The 22899-nt window shown below is 41.7% G+C and overlaps 1 protein-coding gene across 2 annotated transcripts in view; it reads left to right on the top strand.

The window, feature by feature from the left end:
* Positions 1 to 22899, top strand: part of hspg2 (heparan sulfate proteoglycan 2) — a 111202-nt gene that overhangs the window by 52078 nt on the left and 36225 nt on the right. For both annotated transcript variants that reach the window (XM_060895025.1, XM_060895024.1), the window contains 28 exons: positions 474 to 653; positions 799 to 917; positions 1740 to 1851; positions 1936 to 2049; positions 2617 to 2744; positions 2822 to 2905; positions 6210 to 6268; positions 6454 to 6521; positions 6622 to 6762; positions 6857 to 7048; positions 11422 to 11514; positions 11604 to 11693; positions 11803 to 12033; positions 12136 to 12249; positions 12885 to 13012; positions 13303 to 13389; positions 13477 to 13535; positions 13705 to 13866; positions 14019 to 14129; positions 14472 to 14572; positions 14684 to 14864; positions 18543 to 18602; positions 20328 to 20450; positions 21493 to 21654; positions 21855 to 21977; positions 22062 to 22223; positions 22422 to 22544; positions 22668 to 22829. In XM_060895025.1, the coding sequence (XP_060751008.1) occupies positions 474 to 653; positions 799 to 917; positions 1740 to 1851; positions 1936 to 2049; positions 2617 to 2744; positions 2822 to 2905; positions 6210 to 6268; positions 6454 to 6521; positions 6622 to 6762; positions 6857 to 7048; positions 11422 to 11514; positions 11604 to 11693; positions 11803 to 12033; positions 12136 to 12249; positions 12885 to 13012; positions 13303 to 13389; positions 13477 to 13535; positions 13705 to 13866; positions 14019 to 14129; positions 14472 to 14572; positions 14684 to 14864; positions 18543 to 18602; positions 20328 to 20450; positions 21493 to 21654; positions 21855 to 21977; positions 22062 to 22223; positions 22422 to 22544; positions 22668 to 22829 (3469 nt within the window). The remainder of the gene's footprint in view (positions 1 to 473; positions 654 to 798; positions 918 to 1739; positions 1852 to 1935; positions 2050 to 2616; positions 2745 to 2821; positions 2906 to 6209; positions 6269 to 6453; positions 6522 to 6621; positions 6763 to 6856; positions 7049 to 11421; positions 11515 to 11603; positions 11694 to 11802; positions 12034 to 12135; positions 12250 to 12884; positions 13013 to 13302; positions 13390 to 13476; positions 13536 to 13704; positions 13867 to 14018; positions 14130 to 14471; positions 14573 to 14683; positions 14865 to 18542; positions 18603 to 20327; positions 20451 to 21492; positions 21655 to 21854; positions 21978 to 22061; positions 22224 to 22421; positions 22545 to 22667; positions 22830 to 22899) is intronic.

Here is a 22899-nt window from a genome sequence, read left to right as displayed (position 1 = left end):
TTCATACCTACGTAATCACCATCACCAAAATTGTACTTTTTTTTTTTTTTTTTTTTTTTACTGTTACTGCAAACCAAAATATTTTTAAGGATGGCTTTAGATGTATATTAGATTAGAAATATATATATATATATATTTCGTTTTCAGCTTGTGAGTTAATTTTTTGTGCAGCCGTTTTGAAAATGGATCATTCTGGATTATTCTGACCAATCAGAATCAAGAATTCGATTCGAGACGTGACACGTATTCAGTTTTTATGAAGTGTAGTTTTGAGATGTGACACATCAGGAGTGTTTACCATCTTTAAAATTAGACAAAAACGGCATTAAAAGTAAATGAATGAATTAGAAAATCTTTCAAAGCTAAATCTGTGTGCTTCAATAAGCGAATCTAATAGCGATCTGTGGGTCAAGAACGACTTTCTCTAGATGATGGAGAAATATGAAGGTTTTTTTTTTTTTTCCTCCGAAAAGGTGACGGCGTACGGAGGAGAGCTGCGGTACAGGGTGCGTTATGAGACACACGGACGCTCTGTGGTGATCGAAAACAAACCTGATGTGGTTCTCCAGGGTAACAGCATCTTCCTGGAGCACTACACGCAGACCAAGACGCTGCCCCGAGTCCCTACCACCGTCGTCGTTCCCTTCCGGGAGGTGCGTCTATACTGATCGAGTGCTTATTTAATTTGTACTTACCTTTATCATTTTTTTGTCATGCTGTGAGGAGATATGGTTGATTCCATTAACTGGATTAAGAGTAATGTTTCCCGTACGATGAATCCGAAATGATTTGTTCCAGTCTGCGTGGAGGAGAGCTGACGGACAGCCGTGCACTAGAGAGCACCTCCTGATGGCCCTGGCTGATGTCTCCGTCTTCATGATCAGAGCCACTTACGCAGACAACATGGCCGAGAGCAGGTGCGTGTACCGCGCTCTCTGTCTGCATCTGTTTAATCACAAACCATTTCTCAGTCAACTTTTTATAACAACTTTTAAACAGATTAAACATGGATCACGTAAGATTTTTTTTTTTTCTCAGAAATCAAAAGACAAGTCATATAACCAAAAAACACCTTTCCGTAGACTAACACAGGAGATTTTTGGAGACTTTACTATATCAACAGTTATTGATATTTAATAATTAGGTTTAGATCACGGGGCACGGTGGCTTAGTGGTTAGCACGTTCGCCTCACACCTCCAGGGTTGGGGGTTCGATTCCCGCCTCCACCTTGTGTGTGTGGAGTTTGCATGTTCTCCCCGTGCCTCGGGGGTTTCCTCCGGGTACTCCGGTTTCCTTCCCCGGTCCAAAGACATGCATGGTAGGTTGATTGGCATCTCTGGAAAAATTGTCCGTAGTGTGTGATTGTGTGAGTGAATGAGAGAGTGTGTGTGTGCCCTGCGATGGGTTGGCACTCCGTCCAGGGTGTATCCTGCCTTGATGCCCGATGACGCCTGAGATAGGCACAGGCTCCCCGTGACCCGAGGTAGTTCGGATAAGCGGTAGAAGATGAGTGAGTGAGTGAGTGAGAGGTTTAGATCACCTGGAGCATCAGGTATGAAAATCTAAGCTTGAGCTGTTGCTATAGTAACAGTAGCCTGTTCGAATCATTCATTTAAACCTGCTATTCCCGAGCAATCCGATTACAAGAATTTAGACCAGTCAGGCAGGAGAATTCTCTCGATTTTGATATCGAGGCTGTTTTCTGATTGCTGGTGGTCATGTCTTGTGTCCTGCGCAGTGTTGGTGACATCCAGATGGATATCGCGGTGCCACATTCCAGCGGGAACGAACGGGCTCTTGAAGTGGAGGAGTGCGCTTGTCCTCAAGGCTACAGAGGGCCGTCCTGCCAGGTATGAAACCTCAGGACTAAATTTAAACACCGAGTCATTAAACCAGCACAAATAGCACGATCGTGACGTCTGCTTTGTTTGCAGGATTGTGATGTGGGATACACACGCACGGGATCGGGACTCTACCTTGGCACCTGTGAGAAGTGCGAGTGCCATGGACACGCTAGCAGCTGTGACTCAGAGACGGGCGCATGCTTGGTGTGTAAGCGTTCCTTTATAAACACACACACTCACTCACTCACTCACTCACTCTTACACACACTCGTGCAGATGGAGACATGCGTGCAGACACACAGACACGCCTACATATGCAGATGGAGAAACACGCGTACACACACACACACACACACACACATGCATGCATATGCAGACACATGCATTTGTGTAACCCCAAAGTTAACTTTTTTCCATTATCAGTATGTCTGATGTCAGCATGTTTTATTGTTATGTTAAATTGATTGAAAATACTTTATTTATTTATTTATTTTTTTATTAAAATTAAAATAGCATTTATCTTTTTATTTAAACCCCTCTTACTTATTACCTATTATTACCAATTAAAAGCTTTTCTTTGATAAATAACACGTTTTTTGTTCAGTATTATTACTAGGCTTAATTCTAAGGTACATCTGACATACAGGTCATTGAGAATAAGCAGTCGCCATGGAAACGGTTGTTGTTGTTGCTATTATATTGAAACCATGTTATTGAGAATGAAACCCAAAGGTTCAATGCTTGTGATCACTGTCCTTCTTCCTGTTACAGCAATGCCAGCACAACACAGCTGGACCCAGATGTGAAAGATGTCAAGTTAGTTTCTATGGTGATCCAGTGACTGGCGGTATACACGCGTGTAGGCCGTGCCCTTGTTTTGGACCCACATCTGGAAGCAGGTTAGTCCAAAATGTCCATATTGTCATACATGAGCATGTGCTAGATTTCCCATGTATGTCAATTCTGTCTTCCACAGCGAGACGAAATCTTGCTACTTGGACAGAGATGGACAGCCTACTTGCAACTGCCCTGTTGGTTATACTGGAAGGCGTTGTGAGGGGTAAGATCTCCAGTTCTCGTAGTAATCTAGTATGTAGGAAATGATGGGATTGTTTTCCACCATTATGGAGATAATGGACTGGCCAAGCTGCATATGAAGAAGAAGAAGAAGCCTTTATTTGGTCACATATACATTAGAGCACAGGGACATTTTCTTCACATATCCCAACTTGGAGGTTGGGGTCAGAGCGCAGGGTCTGCCGTGATACAGCACCCCTGAAGCAGTGAAGATTAAGGGCCTTGTTCAAGGGACCAACAGTGGCAGCTTGGCAGTGCTGGGGCAATTCTCCAATCAACAACTCAGAGCCTTAACCACTTGAGCCACCACTGCCCCATATGGATGATATAACCTCCTGCATCTCTCTCTGTCTCGCTCTCTCTGTCTCTCTCGCTCTCTCTGTCTCTCTCGCTCTCTCAGTCTCTCTCGCTCTCTCAGTCTCGCTCGCTCTCTCAGTCTCGCTCGCTCTCTCAGTCTCGCTCGCTCTCTCTGTCTCGCTCGCTCTCTCTGTCTCGCTCGCTCTCTCTGTCTCGCTCTCTCTGTCTCGCTCTCTCTGTCTCGCTCGCTCTGTCTCGCTCGCTCGCTCTCTCTGTCTCGCTCGCTCTGTCTCGCTCGCTCTGTCTCGCTCGCTCTGTCTCGCTCGCTCTGTCTCGCTCGCTCTCTCTGTCTCGCTCACGCTCTCTCTGTCTCGCTCACGCTCTCTGTCTCGCTCACGCTCTCTGTCTCACTCTCTCTCTCTCTCACTCTCTCTCTTTCTCTCACTCTCTTTCTCAATCTCTCTCACTCTCTCTGTCTCTCTCTCTCTCTGCCTCTCTTTCTGTCTCTCTCTCTCTGCCCGTCTCTCTCTCTCTCTCTTTCTGCCCTCTCTCTTTCTGCCTGCCTCTCTCTCTCTCTCTCTCTCTCTCTTTCTGTGAACTATAGATTCATATATATCCATTCATGAACCCTAGTCAAAATGTCTGTGTGGTTTCGCTAAATGATCGTTAAACGTAACATTTCTATCGATATAGACTCACATCTCTAATCTAAGACATTTTTAAAGGTCAGATTGTGTTAACTTACAATCGTTGACTAATTAGGACAAAGCATTATCTTTTATCATTTATCATTATCATTATCTCTGTTTTAATGCTTTTTCTCTGGTTTAAAGCGTAAACATGTTCGGGGTTTGTATCTAACAGAATTTATCAGCATGGTTGAAAGTCAGCATTTCAAATGCCCTCTTTGTGAACTTCTGAGTGCCAAGATCTGTTTAGTGTGAAACGTTTGGTGTGAAACGCCTCTCTCTGATTATGGCTGTCAACATTATAAGAAGTGAAACAACTACAGAGACTTCTATCCAGAAGAACAGCTGGCTAGAGTCTTTTCAGAGGAACGCGGTCATGTACTTTTATGCCGTTGCTGATAAAAGGCAGGTGTTGGACAAGAGCCAGTATCACACTCTCTCTTTCTCTTCCAGTCTCAACCAGAGGGAAGATGTTCTTTTATGGCCTAAAACTGCCACAAAAATCCTCACAAGATCTTTCACGAGAGAAGAGTACTCTTTTAAAGCACAGGGTCACAAACAACATAACCTTTTGGCAAGACTTGAGGCTTTTCTTCGTAAACTTTCTGACCTGAAACATGACATAAGAGCTTCAAAAGACATGAACTGCTTTGACTGCTGCCTGAGCAGATTGGAAGACAGCACATCAGATGGGAAGTGGGGGCCGAGTAGCATTAGGAAGCAGAAGAATTAATCAGAAAGTCTGAAAATAACAGGAAACAGGTCCTGACTGTTGGCATGCATGCTTGTTATAAGTCAAGGGGTCTTAAGGGGAAACTACTTCATGTGGAGGCTACCAAGCCATTTTTTTAGACCCCAAGAGGGAAAGTAGGCTCCAAAACGAACATCTAAAGGGCGGTTACATACCTGCAAACTAGTCGCTTTTCGGCAAAATTCGCCGTTTTTAATCAAAATATGTCATTTGTGTGAATCGTGTAGATCCGAAGAGTTTTTAGTTGGGGGGGGTTCTTTCAGCTGCGTCCGAAACCGCTCACTTCCATCCAATAATTAGGCGAAGTAGTGCTTAGGCGGGTTTTATATTATATGATAACTCTGGTAATAAGAATAGTGAAATTTCACTGCTTTTGGTTGCCGTCTTTGCGGCGATTTAACATTATAGATAAATGCATCCAGCTCTGACTTCATGTGCACGATGCGCGTACCTGTGCTTCTCCGTTCAAATAACGCACTTTTGAAAGACTACAACGCACGCACGTAAAAGCAAAGTAAAAAAATCGCTCTTGGATCAAACTGATAAATTTTCTTTCCCATCCACGACATGTCCTGCATTTTAACGTAATTTTTAATGTTTATTTATGAATGTAAAAATTATACTTATAATTTTAGGGTGGCTGAGATGACAGACAGGGCGCTGGAGCCACCCTAAAAAAGGTCTAGAACCGCCCCTGGTTCCAAGGCACTCAAATTGTACAGAGAAAAAATATTTCCAAGAAATTTTGGTGAAAGTGCTTTTTTCACTTGAAGCAAATGTTGTCTTTTCCCTTTATGTTCTTGTCAGAGTGCTTAATTTTAAGTTCTCAATCAATCAGCCGTACCTTATCTGCAGTGCACAGGGTTTAGTCCGCGTTGCAGTGGATTGTCTTGCGCTAAATTCCTGTCCTCAGAGGAGCACCAGAACTAGCGGGGGTCAAGATTTTTTTTTTTCCTTGAGCCCAGTGTTTTGAAGACATTTACCTCAGAAGACATGTTGATTCGTTGTGACTCTTATTAAGGAGAAATATGCCGCGAAGCTCTCCCGCGGAGTGAGGAAGAGGTGGACAGTTGAAGTGTCCAATGGAGTTATGAGATTTGCGCTTAAGCTATTTTCAAGACTTTAGATTGGTTAATAACTTGTAAAAATAACAGACCCACGTGCGGACTGACCAATAGCATCGATATGTGAAAAAATATGAAATTGACCAAATTTGGACATACGAGGTTTCCGCCCAACAGTAACGATATATATATATATGTAGATGTATATATTCATACTGACATTCCTTTTGTACAGCTATACCTGTCGTACCACTTCATACTGTATTATACTAAAAACCACACTATATATACCCTTATTCAGTTATATGTACATATTACTACACCTTCTGTAGAACCTAATACCCTTATTTATTACACTGCCACTTGTAAATAAGCCATCTATGCACTTCTGGTTAGATGCTAACTGCAGTTCATTGGCTCTGTACATGTACCTTGCACAATGACAATAAAGTTGAATCTAATCTAATCTAATCTAATCTAATCTAGATGTTCACCTGGATACACTGGTAATCCCGAACGTGGACAGTTTTGCACTCCAGAAAGTGGTATGTATTGCTTGCGCATATTTTTTTAAAATTGTAAGATATGCAAAAAGACTTTTTATCACTGTTCCTGTCTTCACCATGTTTAACTCATCTCAAAGATGGGACAAAGATTAATTAGGACTGTAAAATCCAGCGTGTTTGTTTTGGATCGTGGCTCGGATTGAACAGAACGTTCCTGTTTGCAGGGAGATGCCAAAACTGTGACCAGCGTGGAAGCGAAGGCTGCAGTTCAGACGGGAACTGTCGCTGCAAGGCACGTACATGTAACGATACAAACACCTTTCAGCATACATGTACCGTTTGTGCAGCCAAGAGTGGGATTTTACGTTTCTTTGTGTGTTCTCAATGTGCAGATGAACGTAGAGGGTCCTTCATGCTCCATCTGCAAGCCTGGCACCTTCAACCTCAGCCCTGCCAACAAAGATGGCTGCATGCCGTGCTTCTGCATGGGAGTCACTCAGAAGTGCTTCAGTTCGTCCTTGTACAGAGACTGGGTAAGGCCTGCAGACATGCTTTAAGCTTTCACTCTTTTTAAAACTAGTGAATATCTGGACACATGTTAAGATCTGATTTCTCACTCATCCTTAGATCACCACCGTGTTTGCCCCTGGAAATGCCCAAGGCTTCGCTCTCGTGAACCGGCAACGCACCAACCGTATCAGCAACGGCTTCTCGGTCGAGTTGTCCACAGACGGAACACAGCTCTCGTTCACAAACTTCGAACACCACAGCCAGGAGCCTCACTTCTGGCAGCTGCCATCTAGCTACCAGGGAGATAAGGTATAATCTAGTGGGTTTAATCTTTACACACCACACACTTTGAGAAACCTGTCTTCTCTCTCGCTGTTGCAATTCTTCTTTTCTGATGCTTTGTGCTTAGCTTTTATTTGCACGTTCAACCTCGCTTATCTTGTCTACAGGCAAAAGCAGATTATTTTGGAATTTTTTTTGGAAACCAGTGCTAACAGCTTCATTTTAGGCTAATGTCTTCTACAGATTAACGCTGGTTCATAGAGCTAGATTGGGTAATCCGGTTATTGTGATCTAATCTAAAAGCCTGGGTGAAGACATAAACAATCAATACAAATGGTAGTTTGAGCTTTTTGCTTGAGAAGGAAGATCGCTCAAACATTGTAGAGCCAATCGTTGGATACAATGTGAAGAACAAAACTGTGGGATCTTTTATCTTGGTTGTGCATTTTTGTGTACTTTACCTTCATTTCAGAAGCAGACTCCCTTTAAACGTATGAAACGCTCTCCCAAGGTAAAGCGGAATGAATGGAAGGCGTGTTTCAGTTTTGCAGTGACTTGGTGTTGTATTTTCTGATACGGTTGCAGTGGGTTACTTTGTTAAACAAAGGCATACGCTATACTAATGTGCAGAGATGGGGGACTCGAGTCATATGACTTGACTCGAAGCAGACTTAAGTTGCATATTTGAGACTTGAGACTTGCTTGACAAAATATTAAAAAAAAAGACTCGACTTGACTTGACATTCATGACTCGAGTCATATGACTTGACTTGAGTCAGACTTAAGTCGCATATTTGAGACTTGAGACTTGCTTGACAAATATTAAAAAAAGACTGGACTTGACATTTATGACTTGAGACTTGATTCGGACTTGAGTTAAATGACTCAGAGATGGGGACTCGACTTGATTCGAGTCAGACTTGTTGCAAATTTGAGACTTGCTTGACAAATATTAAAAAAGACTCGACTTGACATTTATGACTTGAGACTTGACTCGGACTTGAGTTAAATGACTCAGAGATGGGGGACTCGACTTGATTCGAGTCAGACTTAAGTCGCAAAATTTGAGACTTGAGACTTGCTTGACAAATATTAAAAAAAAGACTCGACTTGACTTTGACTTGACATTCATGACTTGAGACTTACTTGTGACTTACACATGTGTGACTTACTCCCACCTCTGCTAATGTGTGTGAAACAAATAACTAGTAAGATACTGCGGTGTCGTTCGCCTTTGAGTTTCTAGTCAGGCTAACAGTAGTTAAGTTAAACGCCGTTTCTTTAGTAAATTAGTTCATGAGCCCGTTAACAGCAATTTTTATACATTTTATGAAGGAGTTCCACATTTTATCATCACACTCGAAGATTCATTCATTCATTCATTCATCTTCTACCGCTTATCCGAACTACCTCGGGTCACGGGGAGCCTGTGCCTATCTCAGGCGTCATCGGGCATCAAGGCAGGATACACCCTGGATGGAGTGCCAACCCATCGCAGGGCACATACACACACTCATTCACTCACGCAATTACACACTAGGGACAATTTTTCCAGAGATGCCGATCAACCTACCATGCATGTCTTTGGACTGGGGGAGGAAACCGGAGTACCCGGAGGAAACCCCCGAGGCACGGGGAGAACATGCAAACTCCACACACACAAGGTGGAGGCGGGAATCCAACCCCGACCCTGGAGGTGTGAGGCGAACGTGCTAACCACTAAGCCACCGTGCCCCCCCTACACTCGAAGATGCCAATCAAAAATACACCAACAGAGTTTTTATTTCCCACAATAAAAATGATGGCTAAGCTAATTAATATGTGACTCTGGAATGACTGACAGGGATTCCACGTCTCATATTATACCCCTTTTCCACCAAAAAGAACCGAGTACTGGTTCAGAGCTAGTGCTGGTGCTGGTTCAAAGTTGGTTCCACTGGTGAACCTTCTAAGAACTGGTTTGCCTTTCCAACGTTAGCGCAGCAGCGGCAAACACAAACAGAACATCAACAATGGCGGATGTTGCTTTACTCTTAATGCTCATGGCTTTGTGAACCTACATTGGCATCCAAACTCGGCGAATCCGACGTGTACGTGCAGCTCCATGTAATCTGTATAAACAGAGGTTGTAATTATGAAAGTACATAACATTATTTTATCATTAACACAGAAAAAAGTTAGCCTTAGCATGTAGCTACCTACTATCATGTGTGCTGATAATTGATCATATTGCAGTAAAGTAAAAGTGTATTAAACATCAGTATACTTAAGTTACATTAACAAAAGCGCTAACAGTAGCCCCGCCCACAGCCCCTGACACAAGAGGTTCTTAAGTCTAGACCAGCAACGTTTTGGTGCTACTTAAGAACCACTTTTCCTGGTTCAGAGCCGGTGCTTTGGCGGTCGAAAAAGAAAGAACTGGTTCTAAATTAGGCTCCGAACCAGCACTCAAACTGCCTCGGGGGAAAAGGGGCATTAGTGATTATTTGGCTAGTTCTTTTGTCTTAAAGTTGGAGCTTCCTTAATGCAAATAAAGTTGCAAGAAAATTAGATCAGCCCAAAACCTGCGACAGTGTCTTCATGATGTCTGGGATTGGCTAGAGACCAAATGATTGTCTTTGTTGCTTGCTTGAATTGTACTGTAGCATGCACAGTGTCATGTGTTGTTGTTCAGGAGTGAAACCTGGTAACACTTTGCATGGAGATACTTTAGGTAATGGATAAAGTGGTAAATTACAATCAAGACAGCTGCCTGTATAACAGACAACTATATCGACCCAGATGAGAACTCATGGAGTTGTTTGGTATCTTGATGCATAATCCCTGAGATTAAGCACAGTTTGCATGTCTTGATGTGTGCACACTATGGGAAGTCCTTCCGTTTTTGTTTTTTTTTTTTATCTTGGTTCGTGGTTCCTTTTGTTCACGTTTTTCTACCCACCTTCCCAAAGACATCCAGCAACGACGTTCGTAAACTCGACGAGGAAATCTGGGCGCTCATCGGCAACTTCTCGCAGGGCCCACCTGCCTCCTTGTTCTCTTCATCCTCCAGTTCTACGTCCTCGGTTCCAGTCAGAACCTCTAGTTCAGAGGATCGTTCAGGTGCACATGCCTCCATTCCTTCTTTACTCCCTTCAGGCTTACAGTCATCAGTGTGGGCTTCTGGACCCCACCCTGGTGCACCAGGCCATTCTCCACACCTTATCCCAGTCAAGGTACCGAATGGTAGTTGCCATCATTGGTTCCCATTAATGCATTTTATCACTTTTATGTAATTGGATGCAACATTGCTCTACATTGGTTTTATGCTGGTTTGGCATGTTGGTCTTACTGACAGGATAAGCTCAGAAAAAACACAGTGGAACCTGCCAATGCTGCTCCACCCGGTTCCTCCAACAAGGTAGTCATCTGTGTGGCATCATCATAATGAAATGCTTGGGAAAGTACCACCCTCAGGAGGAGCAGCGATCCTGAACCTTAGCACGGTTACCAAGTCTTTATAAACATTCACTCAAGCCATTGAATCATGAGTTAATTATTAACAAAATGTGTTATTATTGTAAAACACTTGGTTAATCAGTTTCAAGCCTTCAGAGTGCGAGAAGGTATGCCAGGATTACCCTGTCTCGGCGACCTTAGGGTGGTTCTTGTCTCTACATTTTTCAGGAGTAGAATTTCGTATTAAGCCACAAAATAAACATCTTAGGCATTGTAATTTAACACACAATTTTTATTTTTTTTTATTGGAGTCGATTAGCCGTAAGGAAACCGAAAGCCTGTTCTCTGATGATCTGCTTGGCCTTGCTGTCCTGCAAAGCTTTTCTTTTCATTTTTTCTTTTTCTTCCTGTCTGTCCTCTGTTCATGTTCTGGTACCTTTCATTCTACATGCGCTCCAGTACTCTCTAGTCTACAAAGGTTTTAACTTGCACTCAGACGACGTGCTCTTCTGGAAGCTTCCTGAGAGGTTTCATGGGGACCAGGTAACGAGACTTATCCAGTGTTGATTTAATCTGCCACCATGTTTGCTCCTTTGCAGCTGTAATACAGTATATAACGATTCATTCCAAAGTGGATGAGGAAATATTCTAATGTATAATCCCCACCGCCGAAAGCATACGATCGATGATGGTGCTGTGGTGCTATTCATGAGACAGGATATGTTTCATGCAGGATATGTTTTGCTGGAATAAGTGGATTTTAACGTGCTTATAAATATTTTTCAAGAATATACCTGTTCCTAAATAAGGCCCAATTGGCATGAATAATAGACGATCCCTGATGTATGTTGTGTAACACTTTCTCATCCTCTCCAGTCACAGTGTTTTAATTTTGACTGACAGCAATGACCCAGTTGTTCTTAATATTTAACTGTGATCGTTTTCTTATTCTGCTTTACCAGGTTCAAGCCTACGGAGGAAAGCTCAAATACACCATCTCGTACGTTCCTGGGCCGAGAGGTGCTCCGATAGAGGATGTCGACATCCAGATCATTGTAAATCATATTTTTAAAGGAAGCCATCTATTTAAATAAATAAATAAATAAATAAAATACTGACCTCACAATGGCTTTCTCAATTCAAGGGCAATGACATCACTCTAGTGGCTCGACGGGATTGGAGGCGGGGGCAGGGGACGAGAGAGACCCGTCAGTTTGAGTTTGTCTTCCGAGAGGTAAGATGAACCGAAAACATTCGCTGCTTAAGCTTTACTCCTGGGGCAACTGTTATAAAAAGGTCTGAAGGTGAAATGACTGACAGGGAGGGTGCGTTACTCTCTGCAGGAGTACTGGCAGCGTCCTGATGGCATGCCCGCCACTCGGGAACACCTGCTGATGGTTCTGGCTGACCTGGATGACATCCTGATCCGAGCCTCTTACCACACGGTCATGCGCTCGTCCAGCATCTCAGGGGTCAGCATGGAGACCGCCGTGGCGTACTTTACCGGCCTGGAAAGAGCTGTGGATGTGGAGCAGTGCTATTGCCCACCTGGGTATCGGGGCTTGTCCTGTCAGGTAGGATTGGTTTACACCAGTTACCCAATTACCCACACCAGTGTGATGCAAAGTTTGCGGAATCTTTGACATGACTCTGACCCAAGGTGTGGTGTGTTTTAGGACTGTGCTCTGGGCTACACACGCACAGGTGGAGGACTCTACCTCGGCCACTGTGAGCTGTGTGAATGTAATGGCCATTCTGACTCCTGTCACCCAGAGACCGGCATCTGCACGGTACCATGCAGCCATCAATCACTACTCTAGCATCCATCTGACAATGTTATGTAGAGTCTGAAGACTTGTAGATATATTTGGAGATGTTTCGGAGCCATTGTAGTGATATAGATAATGGGTTTTAACTTAGGTTGCTTCTTTCCACTGAGTATAGTCTCTCTCTTTCTCTCTCTCTTTCTCTCTTGCTCTCTCTCTTTCTCTCTCTCTCTCTTTCTCTTTCTCTCTCTCGCTCTCGCTCTCTCTCTCTCTCTCTCTCTCTCTCTCTCTCTTTCTTTCTTTCTTTCTTTCTTTCTTTCTTTCTCTCTCTCTCTCTCTCTCTCTCTCTTGCTCTCTTTCTCTCTCTCTCTCTCTCTCTCTTGCTCTCTTTCTCTCTCTCTCTTTCTCTCTCTCTCTCTCTCTTTCTCTCTTTCTCTCTCTTTCTCTTTCTCTCTTTCTCTCTCTCTCTCTCTCTCTCTCTTGCTCTCTTTCTCTCTCTTTCTCTCTCTCACTCTCTTTCTCTCTTGCTCTCTTTCTCTTTCTCTCTTTCTCTTTCTCTCTTTATCTTTCTCTCTTTCTCTCTCTCTCTCTCTCTCTCTCTCTCTCTCTCTCTCTCTCTCTCTCTCTCTCTCTGTCTCTCTCTCTCTCCGTGTTGACAGAGCTGCCAGCACAACACCATGGGTGAGCTGTGTGAGCAGTGTGCTGCCGGTTTCTTTGGAGACGCGTCCGCCGGCACCCCAGAAGACTGTCAGCCCTGCGCCTGTCCCCATACTGACCCTGACAACCAGTGAGGCTTAAAAATAAAACACTATTACATTATTATATTTGTGGTGCAACCTGGGAACCTCCTGATAAAACCAGGCTTTTCTGATGAAACTGATTATAAAGGTGTAACATGTTCAAATCTGTTTTCCTCCCCATTTGAAAAAGGAGGTGTCGGTGCTTTGCGGACGTTTTGATTACAACCAGAATTAGCGCCATGCAAGAAGCTCTCCGTTACTGAAACTGCCGTTAGAGCTGACAATAGAACTGAGTGCTGTTATGAGAAATTTATGGAACGTCTTTCATTTTGTTTAGATTCTCGCCCACTTGTGAGAGTCTGGGTAACGGAGACTACCAGTGTACAGCCTGTCAGCCGGGCTACACGGGCCAGTACTGCGAGCGGTAAGCTTGATGCATTCTTACTTCTGAGCAGCGTGTGTGTGTGTGTGCTCTTCTTTGGCTCTAAGTCACTTGTCACATTTTAAACAGCTGTGCACCCGGATATGTTGGAAATCCACAACAGAGGGAAAAATGCCGGCCTTATAGCGGTGAGTGAGTTCCTCACAGCAAACAAACATAGTTTCAAGATGAAGCTGAAAAACCCCTTCATTACTTTTCCATCCTTCCATCGCAAACCTTTTAAGTTGTACAAGTTGTTGACCTCTTAATCTTACATAATAATGGAGATTTACGGTGTGCTTGTTTTTTTGACATCAGCTGCCTCTCTGGTGGTGAAGGTGTACCCTGAAAGGGTGCAGGTGTCTCAGGGCAGCTCGGTCACCCTCAGGTGCCAGGCATCTGGACCTCCACCGCACTATTTCTACTGGACACGTGACGACGGCCGTCCCATCTCCAGCTCAGCCGACAGACGCAGACAAGGTACTGTCGTCACGAGCTGGTCCAAAATATCATGCTAGCTGAAAGCGTTCATTTTTACTCTCAGGTTGTAGATTAATAAGCATTTATTAATTCTGCACTTGGCAGCAAGTGTGTACATCTGCATTAAGGTGTTGAACTGTTCTGATTTACAGGAGAAGAGTTGCATTTCTCCACCGTTCTGCCTTCCGACGCTGGCGTATACACATGCACCTGCCGTAACCAGCTCAACACCAACCGCAGCAGGGCTGAGATCATCGTAACAAGTAGGACTGGGAGTTAAACACGGTGTACACGAATGAGACATTTTGTTCAGATTACTCTAGGACTTCATGAGAGGAAAAAATCACCGATGGCATTAAAAATCGCCCACTTCCAAACCATTTATTCGTTCAACGTTGTCGTTTGATTCTGCACTAAATTAGAAGAGTCTCTGTCATTTTCTCATACATGTACAAATTCTGCACGTTACTTAGTTATAGGAAACCTGTGTGTTGTGTGATTCTTGTGCTGTTACGTTATTCTCATTCAGCAGAAGTCAATTTAACTCTAAATAAATCCACTGTCTCTAATAATCCATCCATCCATCCATCCACACTTCCTACCAGCTTCTCCATCCAAACCTATCGAGGTGTTCATCGAGGAGCCGAAACGCCAGCGTGTCAACCCCGGAGCTACAGCGAACTTCATCTGCACAGCCAAGAGCCAAGTAAGGCTTCCATCTTTCCTGCATTTTACATTCAGATAGATTTGGGTCTTGTCTAGTTACGGAATGCAAACAGAAATTTGTTCTATTTGTCATGCTTGAACCTTTACACAGTTCAAAGCGTACACGCTTGTGTGGACGCGTCGGGGCAACGGCAAACTCCCCGACCGTGCTATGGACTTCAATGGCATCCTCACGATCCAGAACGTTCGCCCCGAAGACGCCGGGGAATACGTGTGCACCGGCTCCAACATGGAGGCCGTGGACGAGGGCACCGCCCACCTTCTTGTCCAAGGTTCGTGACTGGAATCGGTCTCTTAGTCATCGTTCTCTAAGATCCCTCACACTTCACCTGTCAGTTTATCCTCCAGCATGACAGCTGCATGTCCTCGCTCTGGTCTCCATTTTTTTTTTTTTTTTTTTTTTTTTTTTGCTTGCTTGCGCTTCTGTCAAGTTTTATCTCTCTGTGCAATAGCATGGCTTATTTCTTTTTTTTTTTTCCACTTGTCTTTTTTGACCAACGTTCATCAAGAAATAACTTTACTGCATTGGATCTCGATCTGTATTTTTGTCTGTGCGTTCCCTTACTAATCAAACGGCTTCAGCTTCGTCCTCTGCCTTCGTCAAACCTTTACGCTTGAAATCAATACAGCTTGTGAAAGATTGAGGGGAAAAAAAATCAGTTACCAAATCGATTCATTACAACAGGGAGGTTCATGTCATCGATGAAATTCTAGTACAGAAAAATACCACAGAAGAAAATGAAACCAACCATTTTTTTCAACTTTGTTTTGTTTTCTTTGCTTGAACTGAATCACAGACTTGAACAAGCAGGAATTTAAAGTCAGTCAGAACTACGTTTGTCTTTTTAATTCAGTTTTGTACTAAAAAGTGAAAGACTTAAAATAATAGTGATTAGATTTGGTACGTAGGTGTGTAATTCTTTGAAAATCACAAAACCTCTGGGACTTTAGAACAGATTTGTTGTAGACGTTTGAATTCATTCAGTATTATATAAACCGTTCACACTGTTACTCGTCTTAGGCCACATATTTGTTCTAACAAATAAACAATTTAGGAAAATTGTTCCTTAAATTGTAGCTTACAATATGTACATTACAAGATCTATTATTATTATTATTATTAGGGTCCAGTTTTGAGGTATCTTTATTTAACGTCGCTGTCTTTGGGTCGTATTCAGAGCTCGTATAAATATTTGTATTAATCTAAAATTGTGTAATGCAGTTAATACTGATGCGTAAGTTGCATTTGATTCTTAGCTTAATATTTCTCTTGTCATCTGAGACCAATATTAAATACACACTAATATTAATGTCCCTTAAAAGACCTTGAATTTATTGTTGTTTTTTTTTTACCCAGCAAGAAGACGGTATCTCGATTAGAGGCGGTTAGTCTTGAGCTTTTCTCAAGAACTGTATTTTAATGGCTCAAATTCTGAATGAAATCTAAGTGAGCTTTGAGCTTTACTGATTTAACAAAAAAAAAAAAACACCAGCATTATTTAATTAGACAAATTAAAAAGAAACAAATTAAAATCATGATTTAAATAGCTTGTTTTAAACTAAAGGAAAATAATCAAATGTACTGGATCAAGATCAGATGATGGGGCGAAGAAACTCAAATTTGTTGGGATAGGCAACTGCAGAGCTTCAGGGAAATTCCGACTCTGAATACAAGAATCTTTGCTTTAAATGTCGATAGAACTTTTTATTAAAGCGCCGACTCTGAATACGGCTCCAAGGCTTCATTACCTCACACAGCCTTTGGTGGCATAACCATGGTGTCAGGTTCCTTGCTGCTAGAGTAGTTCTTGGTGGTGGTGGTGGTGGTGGTGGTGGTGGTTGGTGGTTTTCACTATCTGCTGTTTGTACTGGGGCTTTTTGGAGTGACATTGCAAGCTGTCATTTATCTTAAGGAGGATTAATAAGGATAGCTTATAGATGGACGATCAGCGTGTGAATCTTCTAGCCAGGAGGACTGCAACTCTTTCAGCTCACGCCAATGGAAACCATGTGATCACTGTTTTGTACAATCTGGAATGAATGTTTTTTATATATATATTTTTTTTTAAATGGTGCTATGTCCAAAACAGTAGGACAAAAAAATTCATCCACTAAATCTGTATAATATTCATATCCGTTCTTTCCAGTTTCATACAATGTTATTTGTATCATGAAGCTTTTTTTATATCTACATTTCAGTTCTTTGTCATTTCAATGTTATGATGATGATCATACCATGAGGCAGATTCTTATCTTCTAGTCATTATACTGTACGGATGAATAAAAGGAAGTAAATCTATTCTAATTATCTTTTTATACTACACTTTAACGTGCTCTAGTTATATTTCGGGCCATATTTATTTTTAATGTTACTTTGATTCATAATGTTTTTATACATTTTGTTAAATGATTTTTCTTTTAGATTATTGTTTTCAATTTTTCTGATTTTTAAGTCGGTCTGGTGCTTTTTTTTATTGCCTTCTACTGATTTGTCACCAAAAATTGTGTTTAATTTTGTATGGAAAAAAAAAAAAAAGTCAAATACTCGTTATCCTGTGTTTTATTTATCTAATCTGTGAAATAAATGTATAAATAATTATATTATGCCACCTGAGCACACACTATTAAAACAAAGATAAAACTAAATGATGTGAAGTCAGAGGTTTGTGTTTTGAATAGATTTGGGTCTGTCACAAGCTGTATTATGAGAAAGTGTGTATGTGTGTGTGTGTAGGTGTGTGTGTTTGTGTGTGTGTAAGATTTACATGGCATTTTATACTAACCTGCATGCTTTCTTTTTATAAAATGTTGAACATTCAATGTGCGCTCTTTCTCTACTTTCATCATTAGCGGTAGTTTTCTCCTGCTTGTATTTTCTGTATGTACATGTATTTATTTATATTGTTTGTTTGTTTGTTTGTTTTTTTAAATCTAATTTGACTTCCAATCCACAGGACTTGCTTTTATTCCCAAATGATCGACTTCAGATGCTCGACATGTCTGAATAATGGTCACTACCGCTATTTCAATCACAAGCCTAAGAATGTTATACGTATGCCTCGTTCTTGACGAAAGTAATCCCGTAATTCTTTTCACCAGAAGAAAGTTGCAAAACATGACACTTAGAAAAACCCTCCAACTGAGCAAGTTGGTTTCGAATGCTAACAATAGCTAACCGTTTCGTAATTGTTCATTTTAACATTTAGATTTGTATTCATCCAAGTCATATATATTTGTTAGCAGGCTAACCAATATATATGTTTGTATTTATATATGCACAGCATATATAAATCGCTAGCTAGCATAACTTAGCTCTTCAAGTACCTGTACTTTAAAAAATCCTAGTCTGCTTTACATTGGTGGTCTAAGTAATCATGTAAGTTTTGTTGTTTGTCTTTTCTGCTAATAACTTGAACATGTCGTGTTAGCTAATATAAACCTTGCTACAGCAATGTAGATTGGCGACAGAGAAAAGTGCATACAAGTCTGTGAGATACTTGTGTAATATATGCATCTTGCACGCTCGGTGTGCACATTTGTATATAGCATAAATACATACAATTTAACTGTAAAGTGATTGTAAATATCCAAGAACCTTATGTCCATGTCATGTCCATGACATGAACATGGAATTCACATAGTGATCTATAAACTATAGTTCATAGATATTACGTGGTAGATTACAGTTATATTAGAATTTATGACAACCAATCTGAGGTCTGTCAAAACGGGCACAGTCATATTTTGGATAAGTCGCAAAACATCCGTATGAGCATGCAATGCAGTCATTTAAAATCATGAATTTTATGACTAGATATACAAATCCGATATTATGCGAGTGAGCAGGATGTTCTTGGATGAATTAGGAGGACACCAGAGCCTGTTTATTTTCCTCTTCCTTCTTGCTCTGGAGACTTACCACTCGGTGTTTACGTGTCCACCATTTACAGACGGAACTAAGGCTGAGATGTTTTACACAGCCTATGAAATGTTTGAAGGACATAGACAGCGTAAGTTCCCGTGCTGATCTCCAGCCCATGCTCCAGTGATGGGCTTTCTCTCTGTCTCTCTACATCTCTGTTGCATGTATCATTCATCATTAGCATGAATAAACTAGCTCAAGTAATGCCAACGCAAGCTCGGTCCACCGTACGATCCAGGTTAATAAGTGATATATGATGATAATAAGTGATATACGATGATATATTAGAACTTGTGCATTAATATAAACCTGACATTTGCCTTGCAGCCTGAACTAGTGCCAGAGCTGCTGTTATAGACAATATACATGTAGACAACCTGTGCTGTACATTAGCACCTAGGTTTATCATTCATAGTTCTCAAAGATGACAGACTTGTTGGCTTGCAGAGGTTGTAATTACTTGATCTTATTAATCTTTTGGCTATTATTGGTCCAATAAGATTGCATGATTCTGCCACTGGGAGATTCCTCTCTGTTTTTTTTTTTTTCTTTCTAGTTATGTGGAGCATTTAACATAAGGTTGGGTTTTATTCAACATATTAAGCAGCTACTTACCAAGATTTTTACTTTGAAGTAAAAACGTTGAAGATATTGATCTTTAAAAGTAGTGGTAATGGGTTATCGATGGTAATAAATACTCACTCACAACCTGCTGTCTTCTAGATACGAGGAAAAATAATGGGGTTCTTGAAGATTTTTGGATAGTTAAGCGATGTTAGCTTTTTATAAGGATCTACTTGGAATGTCATTGATGCTACACTTGGAAATATCATTTTGCATTGAATAAAGAAGAGGAGTCTCTCAGTCACTTTGCACTTGCTTCACCATGTTTTATACATATTGGATGCAAATATAGCACATCCACCACCATGCTTCAAACATCATGTTTTACTACCGTCTCCATCTACAGTTCACTGTCATTTCCCAAGACTTTTCTACACAAGCAGCACTCTGAACTTGGCTCAAACAGTCCATACACTCCAAAGTTTACTGTTAAAATCTTTTGTCAAATGATTGTAGCCCAGCCTTATCAAAGATCAGAATAAACAGGATTTTTAAAATGTGGAATTGGCATTTGGGGAGTACATTATGATGTGTATACTATTCATCAAAACTGGTTTATCCCACAATAACCCGTAAAAAACGGTTCTAAAGTCAGAATTACTAAGAAACACTATAGCCAAAGTGTTTTAAACAACCCACTGGCTGTCACAGAGATTACACAGGCCCATAGTTATACTCCTCCTTCTGTGAAAGGTTTTCCTCTTTAGCTATGTCATGTCGGAATCCCAGCAGATGGAGTCTGGGGCTCGATGCCCAGCCATGCTGGCACAGATGGCAATCTGGCAGCATGGCAACAAAACCCTCATCCTGCATGTCACTTTTCATCTTGGTCATCTTCATTCAGCTTTGTTGGTCAGGCAGACTTACGCAAACCACCTGCTTAGACAATTAGCAACCAGTTATGGAAATAGACACCATGTGTCGCATCTAAATAGCAAAGAGTTACATTCAGTAGAAAGACTTGACTCAAGCTTTCCCACTTTTCATCATTATTTTTCTGCCTTGGATAAGTCTTAGGATTCTAGTTAGCCATCTTGTAGGCATGATAATGAAAACAAGAGAATTATCACCTCTCAGGGCCTTCAAACGGTACTAGGGTCAAGCGTGAATTACAGCTCATTAGGTCTGATCTTACTGATTGGGTATTGAGCTTTAATCTATGAGATTAACTGGTCTTTGCTTGATTTAGCTGGTGAAGTAATGAAGCCCAAAGTCACAATCCTCCCAACGGTCCTGAAAGTCCAACAGGGCCAACGTGCTGAGTTCCGCTGCACCGCCATCGGCAGCCCAGCACCTTCAATTGAGTGGACAGGTAAGATGGGAACTAATGTTGAATACTCATAATATTCAACTGAACAGGTGCAAGATTGGAATAGGAATGCTCGAGATATTGTCTGCAAGGGTGTGAGTGAGTGGGGTTATTTCTTTAAGTAAGGAATGGAAGATGTTTAAAAGTGTGGAGAAAGCTCTTTCTACTACAGGAAGCAGGATGCTGAAGCAAGGAGAACTAACTGTGTGGCAGTTTTCTAGTTCTGAACCAACATGCATAGATAAATGTATAGATAAACTGGGGCAGAACCCATTGAGATCTGAAAGATCCTCAGTAGTGGGGGGTCACCTAAGAGAGCATCAGGATATTATCAGCCAGGTAAGCAGCAGCATTCTGAATGCTCTGTAGAGGACAAATTGCATATAAAAGGAGATAGTTGATAGCAGGTACCACTGCAAGTAGATAGTTGACTGTAATTTACTAAGATTTATAACAGCCATTTATTAAATCAAGAATGTTTGGTTATCTCCGTTTATATGATCTGGATCTGGTTATTGAGCTGTTGAGCCTGTCACTTAAAATTCCTGAAAGATTAATAACTGGGATTGAAAGGTTTAGCATATGTAAGATATTAGCCAATAGGTAGATTTTGTTAGACTAAAGTCAGATGTCTTCTTTAAAAGTAGATGGAGAAATGTGTGTTGCCACTGTAGTAGGGAGTAAAGAAGCCTTGCACCAAGAGTGGACCAGGTATTGTGGATCTTAAAGTTTAGGCAAGCAATAGTAAAAGAAAGGGGCTGGTGGTTCATAAACTCAATGGTATTGGTGGATACTGGGACTGATGAGGTCTGACTCTCCTACTCTGTTTTTTTGTGTACCACTTGTCCTGCAAATTTTAACATGTTTCATGCTGTAACACAACTGTGGTGTAAGTGACTGTAAGTAAGGGAGTTTTGCTATTTAATGCTTAGCCTGACATCCAGTGGTTATTTAGATGGAGATGGGAAGATGGTAAGGAACTGGTATGGTGTATAGTCCAAGGTTTGAATCACTAAGAAGTAGTAATTCAGATTGTAACTTTCAGGAGGTCCGGGTAACCGTATCAGCAGCAGAGCAATCATCCAAGGTGGAGTTCTCACCTTCCCCTCTGTGCAGCGCTCTGACGAGGGCGAATACACCTGCAGAGCTGTCAACACACAGGGAGAACATACAGCCCGGGCGGTCCTCTACGTCTACAGTTCATCTGGTACAACATGAATATAGATTGTAAACTTTGTCTTTACCAGATGTTACATTTACTAATCTGTGTTCATTGTATTCATTATATGCTTCAGTCAGTCTGGTTATTTAGTCCTCAGAATAAACACAGTACCTAAATGTTGACCAGTAATTGGAATCAAAATAAAGTTTTTACTGTGAGTAATTAATTACTGTTTTATCTTGTAGCTGGTGAGGTGGTGAAGCCCACAGTCACGATTCACCCATCGGTACTCAGAGCCCAAGAGGGCACACGGGTTGAGTTCCGCTGCACCGCCACTGGCAACCCTGCTCCTTCTATAGAATGGACAGGTAACATGTTGGAGAAACTAACAATGAAAATCAAGGAAGATTTGACCAAAATTCTGTTTATGGAAACTATAATGTAACTCGCAGGAGGCCCAGGAAACCGTATCAGTGGAAGTGCCGTTATCAGAGGTGGAGTTCTCACCTTGCCCCCTGTGCAGCGCTCTGACGAGGGCGAATACACCTGCAGAGCCGTCAACACACAGGGAGAACATACAGCCCGGGCGTTCCTCTACGTCTACAGTTCACCTGGTACAAAATGAACCGATTGTGAACTTTGTCTTTACCAGATGTTACATTTACTAATCTGTGTTCATTGTATTCATTATATGCTTCAATCAGTCTGGTTATTTAGACCTCAGAATAAACACAGTACCTAAATGTTGACCAGTAATTGTAATCAAAATACAGTTTTTACTGTGAGTAATTAATTACTGTTTTATCTTGTAGCTGGTGAGGTGGTGAAGCCCACAGTCACGATTCACCAATCAGTACTCAGAGCCCAAGAGGGCACACGGGTTGAGTTCCGCTGCACCGCCACTGGCAACCCTGCTCCTTCTATAGAATGGACAGGTAACATGTTGGAGAAAAACTAACAATGAAAATCAAGGAAGATTTGACCAAAATTCTGTTTATGGAAACTATTATGAACAAAGCTGTGTAAAATGACATTTGATATTGAATTGTAACTCGCAGGAGGCCCAGGAAACCGTATCAGTGGAAGTGCCGTTATCAGAGGTGGAGTTCTCACCTTCCCCTCTGTGCAGCGCTCTGACGAGGGCGAATACACCTGCAGAGCCGTCAACACACAGGGAGAACATACAGCCCGGGCGGTCCTCTACGTCTACAGTTCACCTGGTACAAAATGAATCTAGACTGTAAACTTTGTTTTTACAAGATGTTACGTTTACTAATCTGTGTTCATTAT

The sequence above is a fragment of the Tachysurus vachellii genome, chromosome 19, assembly GCF_030014155.1.
Source record: "Tachysurus vachellii isolate PV-2020 chromosome 19, HZAU_Pvac_v1, whole genome shotgun sequence".
NCBI classification, from domain to species: domain Eukaryota; kingdom Metazoa; phylum Chordata; class Actinopteri; order Siluriformes; family Bagridae; genus Tachysurus; species Tachysurus vachellii.
This window is presented reverse-complemented; position numbering and strand designations above follow the sequence as displayed.